We start from the raw sequence: 7,142 nt of genomic DNA, 5'->3' as shown, positions 1-7,142 counted from the left end.
AGGCGAACGGTTAGCCCCATCCCATCGCTTACCTCCAAATTCTCCGAATGATGGCACCCCATTTAACGGTACAGGAACAACTGTACAAGATAAATTTCTTGCTGACGACCAAACATCGATTCCGGCAAAGGTCCGCCTACTGAATGGGGCTCGATGCAACTCAGAGGTGACAAAACATCTTCAGGCTTTGAAGACCCACTAAGTCAGTTTAAGGAGAGTTTTTTTCATTAAAGACAACGGATAGACTCCTACCTCGTGCCAGCATAAAACTTGGCTGTGAGATGACTCCTTTTTCACTCGCCACAATCCTTACACATTTATTCATTTTCCAGGGGATGAACGCCCTTTCCCTCGCATTAAGCGTTAGATGGCTGGCAAATAAGCTGTAGAAGGGAAGGCGTTCAGTCATTATTCATCCTACCACAGTTCAATTGTCCCATAAAAAGTGGAATTTACAAACTTGTACGCAGCTGGGGAAGGATTTCAGATTGCATTGGTGAATTTTTTTGGGGCAAATTATTTCATAAAAATATCACAACCCCTCCTTCATTCGACCGAATTTTCTAGTTCAAATAGATTCCTAGAACTTCGATAAAGATGGTAGAATCACATGCGAACTTGCCTGGGAGAGATAAAAATAGGATGTATACAATCTCCATCAAAATGTTATCTAACTAGTCCATCTGTTAGTAAACAGATGTAGAAGTGCATCTCTACTTCGTAGTACCTCCGTGGCATTAATGATAATGGCAAAAGTCCTGCTGTATAGATGGATAAGGATTTTGACTCAAGGAACAAATGACAATTAAACTTGAGATTATGAGAAAAAGGGTTCAATGTCTTGCTAACTGTCCCTAGATAATCTTAAAATTTTGAATAGCAGTCACATATATGTGACACCCCAGATTCCTCGTATGAGCGGGTGAACTAAATCTAAAAGGAGACGCAAAAGTGCTGATACATATAAACTACTTTAACTGTAGTGGTCAACTCTCCTCTGAGGGTGTCTTTAACCCTCTACTGGTGGTAAAATCTTACGCCTCTCAGTGAAGTGGTCCGATGACCGTAAACGGGTTAATAGTCTCCGCACATGTAAAACACCTGGATTATCGGTCTTCCTGTGACAACGACAGTTCAAGATAAACAAAGGCTAACACCGTCGATAAACTAGAGATTCCTAAATTGGGCGTTGTCATGCTGGCGTCCCGTGCAATTGTGCACGAAGTGCAGGGGTCGCCACTGCGTGATTTGGAGCCTGTTCACTCCACCTAGGCGGCTAATCCTTCAAACAATCTCGTACATCCTGGGTCTTTTACTGTACTCTGCATTGATAGTACCACCAGTCTTCCTTTACCCTCATTATTAATTCTGAAAAAAGGGTGTCAAACGCATAAATAATGTATACCACGGAGACGTGACGTTGATAGTCGACTGTTTCAACTCACCTTGTCCACTTCAAGTCGTTCGCACACATTCACCAGCCTCAAGCCTTCTTGAGCAAAGAGAACTCGTGTAGCAGCATTAATTGTTTCTAAGGTCGTCTCAGCAGCTCTCGCTACCTCCTCGGCCCATTCACCGCCTTCATTGGGCTTTAAGGTAACCCAATGTGCGCAGGTGCACCAATGACGAGCGACACCTGCGCAACTGCATGTGCATTGCCATGGTAAAGGAGCGAAGAGGCTGTGACCCCGGACGCTCTGATTGGTTGAATTGGTAAGAATGTGTCTGAGGGTCGCATGAACGTCGAATGGAGAGCAGAGACGATTGGCATTGGATTGGAGAGTTGAGATGGCTTCAGGCCAATCACGAGCGAATTTACGAGGAAGAATAATGGCTAGCATAGGTAGACGTTCTTCTAGTTTCCCCTAAGATAAAAATGCACTAATTCAATGCAATATTTGTTTTAGAAATGGCTTTTTTGAAGGAAAAAACAAGCAAAATATAGAAAAATCCCGATTTTATTGGGTAGTTAGCAAATTTAGACGCTGCAGGCAGGTATTTTCCAGTCCATGAAGCTTCGATACTAAAAAATTGAATCAATGAGTCAGCAGGTCTACACAATTACGACTGGTCGCACAAGATCCAAATTCGGCGAACTTAAAACGAGCTTAAACAAAACAATGCATGCCATCCTTCGAGGGCATGATATACGCCACCATACCGCTACCGTTTGTAAATTTGGTTTTAAGAGGCTTACTATAAAACGACTGGTCCTGCAGAAATTCAGAATTCCCCTTCAAACTTGAATGAGGCACATTTCTCCTAATGGGTAGTGTTCCCTCTCTAATATACCATCTCAACCTCATCTTTCCGATAACTACACTTTACACAAAGATCCACCATGACCAAAGCTGAAAGGGAACCTCGAGGAGTGCTACTGATCAAGCGCAAAATAAAGAGGCAGCAAATTCGATCTCCGCGGTTTGTATATTTGCATGATGGAGTGACCTTGCAGCCACACCTGTAACCTCCCAGCCCTTCTGCACATCAAAAAAAGTTTGTTTCATAATAGCAAGGCTTGTTGCGATTTCAGGGAAGACTTTTTTAGATACATCTTACTTCTTTTGAGACGGGCACACCTGCCTCTACAAAGGTAAACTTTCTGCAAGAATGGCACACTTTCTTGATGTGATTTACCTCTCTAAACAGAACCGAACTTACTATTCAAACTATGATTTAGTTTGATACCTATAAATAAAACCTCCTACCTGTAAAGACAATCTAGCTTTTCCCATTCTAGGTCCATGATCGGAGAAAAGGACCACAAGGGTGTTGTAAAACGGTCCCCAGCCCCGTTCATCCTCCATATCGATTTGCTCCAACAGCTTTGCCACATCAGCATCCACCAGTTGCGCTTTCGGCGCCTCCTCATGGATCATCTCAGATAGAAAGGTGAGCGAGAAACGCGGTCGATGCGAATTGACGTAGAAAAATTCACGGAGGGACTCTAGTAACACCATGTGTGTTGGCCTGAGAAACAGAAAGAGGATAAAACAATTTCTACTTATTTTTTCATCAGTAAAAACTGCCTCCAGAACTCAAAGCCATTACATCAGAAGGACCCCCTGACGTTTCATTATTGTTTTATTGAAGAGGGTAAAGGCAGGTAAAAACGTAGCAGTCTATCATATTTGAAGGTCCATGTGGTTTGGTCTGTCCGGCAAAATGACTGCCTTTTCCAGTTATACGTCAAAGGTTGTCACCCTGGCGCATATATGACTACAAGGAAGGATAGAGCACCGTTTTGCCCTACAATGTGTACTGTTGTGAGATGATGTGTCCCTAAAGCATATGTGTCCAGTAAGTGGATAAAATCTTCCCTAATTTGCAATTATTTAAAATTTTGCCCTCAGAATCCATCACCTTATCGGTCTCACTTTATTTCAAATGCTTCATCTACTTTGTACCTGGCCATGTGACCGCCTAAGGGCCTAGCGAAAAAACCCCCACCTGTAGAAGTATGAGGCCCATGGCCAATAAAAAAATAGGATGATCCGGTATCGTCCCAACCCTCTTCTTCATCCTCCCTCCTAAAATGTGAGATGAGGCTTTGTCATGTTAGAAGAGGACCCTGAACTGGCTAGATGACTTGTCCACCTTGTTACCAAAGCATTGATCGTAGCGAACAATTGCATAGACCAGTCAATTACGTTTGGAATAGGCTTGGATACAAATAGATCCACAAAGCAGGCGCGTAGGTTGGTGAGTCGGTTACTTGGGCATAACTAATAGGGCACTTTTTAGCTTAACAAGCGTTGAAATATTGCTGGGGATTTGGTCCCAAGTCACCCAACCAATCAACCAGCAATCCAAACTGCGTGACGAGCTTTCAAATTGTAGAGGACAAAAGTGAAAACAAACTGATATTCTCTGAGGTTTCCTGTCATCTATTGTCAATAAATATGGGACCCATTTGCTTAATCTTTACGCTTTTCCTGACTAGCTGATGTAAGTGGATACTACCTATTGCCTCAATCACCATCATTCCGGATTTATGACTACTTTTAGCGCATTGGTGTCAGATTGTTTCCTTACAGCGGTCTCACTGAGCGTAATGCACGTCCGGGTGACGCACTACATGACCAGTTTGTTTATTTAAACCACCTGTTTGTGGTATATTCTGTCACCGCACACGCACCACCACCGAATACTGAATAAAATTTGACGGAAAGGTTGACAAGCTACAATTGCATCAGATTCATGAGAGAATGCAACAAAGTGTACCGACAGATTGACGCATGTTACAATCCCTAAGCACTGTAACAAGCAGCTGCGTCAACTTATGCAGAAAACCACAATTTTTCCCGTTTTCTGTAGTTAATTGAGACAAGTCAATAACATCTTCACTTAGACATATCATTAGGTGCCAATTTCATTTTAGCTATTCAGAATCTCTAATGCTCTCGAATGCACACACACACAACACTAACAGACACATCAATGTAGCTTCGTGATTAGTCAGACAATGTAAGGTCCTTATCCCTTCAATTGGTTGACAAAAATCCAAATGAGTCACCTACAAAGGTGAGCTAGGGAAATAATGTTGAGCATATTTTATGAACATAGTCCACTAAGTTCCACGGGGCTGATTGAGGAAATATTCTTTAATAATAATCAAACAAGGGCAAAGTGGACAAATTACTAGTTTGTGCACCTACGTGGAAGCTGTACATCCAGGCTCCTTCCCATAACGCACTTCATCCTGAGCTGCAGCCACCATACAGGGTCTGCCATAACTATCCACCGGTGGTTCAAGATTTCCAAATCCCTGGAGTCGGTATTGGAAGGTTCCCCAGTTTGGTGTATCTTCAATAAAGTGTGTTGCATATCCTGCTTTCGCCTTGAAATCCTTCCATATCCATGGAAACTCGTCCAAAGGTGTCGTATTGGTACCTTTGTACTCCTTATCTCCAGATATCTGGGTTTCCATCAAACCCTCAAGACGGTTAAGAAGTCGTGAAGCAAACCGTCGACTCTCTGGCAATTCCTGTTCAAATAAGCCCACCAACAAAGCCAACAGGTTACTAGTAGTTCCGTCTCCGACTATGTGATATTTCTGGAACATGGCGCCACGCGATTGAGTAAGAGAAGTCAATTTTCTCACCGTTTTTGGCATATATCGAAGCCAAGCTAGTCGAGATAACGAATCTATACCAAGAAGAAGAATATTTACGGCTGTAGAATTTGCTCCATGCGTTGAATTAATTACGGGACTACTTCCACATAAATAGAAACGCCGTTGAGTGAGCAGAAGGTCCGCATTCCAAGCGGAGAAGTTAAACCTCGGCTGACAAAGCAGCATGACCTGTGGATGTTGTAGAAATTGGCCAGATTTGACATCAACCAGTGGATCTCCATACACAGAACGGTACTCATCCAATCGAAATATTGGAAGAGCATCGCATTTACACTGATCATTTTCGGGGGAAATTCTCAGCATTCCATGTTCTAGCCACGCACGTTTCGGCAAAATGCTGTCAATATCAACGGTCCCGCGCGGCTTTTCTATCGTGAATCGAAGCCCATTTGTGGCACAATCCAGCCAATTTTGTGATTGGTCAGTTGACTGATTTAGGTCAGCGGGCCATAGTTCTAATGGCGGAATGACGCAGTCCTCCTCAGTTGGTTCAGGGGATTCGATATAATTCAAAGAGACGCGGTCACGTTTGAAATAGGCAAAAAGTAGCACTATAAGGGGCAAGATGAGGGCGACAAGAAGAACGCGTCTTCTCGTGCGCGCCAACATTGAGAATGACCACCACTGACTGAATTGCCAGCTGTGGTCCGTATAAATGCGTACACCAATCACAATCTGGCCTTGGAGGACGGATGCTGTTTGTGGAAAGTAGGCACTATCGTTTGGCAAATGAGAGACAGGAAAGCACCTACCAATGTAAGAGTGAATAGGCCATGCGTTCTTTTGTGGCCTTCTGATAAGTTAGCGAACGGGTTGAAGTATCAGTACATTAACAAAAATATCTTCGAGATTTTGAAATCTATTTTGTATTCGACTAGTTCGAGAATGTGTTATAATTAGTAATTGAAAGTAGGCACGACGATACAACTAGAAAACCTGCTAGAGATGATGGCCAACTCCACAGCTTTTGATGCTTACACAAATGTCTGGAGATAAATTTGTGGAAGAATTGCAAACTCTGAGATAGAATGCCATCGACTAAGCTTTACCGCCAATTGCTATTCTATTGTCTTAACTCCGTTTGGCTAGGCCTTGGAAGAATTCTAATTCAACTATAAATGGCTCATCTAGAAAGAATTTTACCTTTCTACTGAGCATGCATGATGCAAGTCATAAGTTTGTAATATTTACGCACACACCTTTTATTTGCAATATTCAGTGCATGCGAATTGTGACAGTCGGAATGAACGCCTAACTTGCCAGATTGAAATAATCGCATGACGCACTCAAACACGACGCCTCGGGTCAAGACCGAGGATGACATGAGCCGTTTGCATTACGGTGCTGCATTTCTCAAGTGCATTTACATGCAAATCTCCGTATCTTATTCAGTAATGGACAAAGAACCTTGAGCTCATGGCATTAAAGGCAAAAGCAATACAAAGGGCTGTATTACAGTCTCTGATCTGATTGGCTACTCATTATTGATTCAGTAGCAATAACATGTAATGCGGCTCGAAGCAAGTGATTACGCTCTTCAGTGCACATATACACGTTTTGAAAGCGAGAAGCCCAAGATTTATTTTCAAAAAGAACTAAAGGGGTTCGCAACTCCAGACATCGTTCCAATTTAAAAAATCTGTAATGGTCCTAAGGGCTGGCTAATTCCCAAATGTTTTGAATGATCACAAAATTATTCCACCTGTTGGAAACTCCTGATATACCTTTTATACCCATTCAATCATATGGGAAAGGATGTGGTTTTGAATTATATGCAGCTAAGTTAAAATTTAATTCTGGGAAAAAGACAACATTCCGATCATCTATCATCGAAGAGAGTCAAAATCAGCTCAAAATGAAGTTCAGCGAGGACGGTTACTATTGGATGGTTGGTTCACTGATTTGAAGTAATGTTCTAAAGAGTCTAACAGTTTTCATCATCAGTCAAGTAGACTTAAAAGAAATGAGGATTACCCTAGGGGAAGGTCTACAGGAGCACTTTAAC

General features: G+C 42.4%; 1 protein-coding gene across 1 annotated transcript in view; it reads right to left on the bottom strand. All coding sequences in view use genetic code 11, as the record gives it.

Moving 5' to 3' along the window:
• Positions 1-5,746, bottom strand: part of EGR_06543 (hypothetical protein) — a gene marked incomplete at both ends in the record, with an annotated part of 6,369 nt that extends 623 nt beyond the window's left edge. The window contains 4 exons of the mRNA XM_024495792.1: positions 1,446-1,865; positions 2,709-3,000; positions 3,408-3,530; positions 4,659-5,746. Of these exons, the coding sequence (XP_024349752.1) occupies positions 1,446-1,865; positions 2,709-3,000; positions 3,408-3,530; positions 4,659-5,746 (1,923 nt within the window). The remainder of the gene's footprint in view (positions 1-1,445; positions 1,866-2,708; positions 3,001-3,407; positions 3,531-4,658) is intronic.
• Positions 5,747-7,142: the final 1,396 nt, after the last annotated feature.

The sequence above is a fragment of the Echinococcus granulosus genome (genome assembly GCF_000524195.1).
Source record: "Echinococcus granulosus chromosome Unknown EG_S00059, whole genome shotgun sequence".
In the NCBI taxonomy this organism is placed as follows: Eukaryota; Metazoa; Platyhelminthes; class Cestoda; order Cyclophyllidea; family Taeniidae; genus Echinococcus; species Echinococcus granulosus.
Note: the sequence above shows the minus strand (reverse complement) of the source record. Positions and strands in the feature narration are given on the sequence as shown.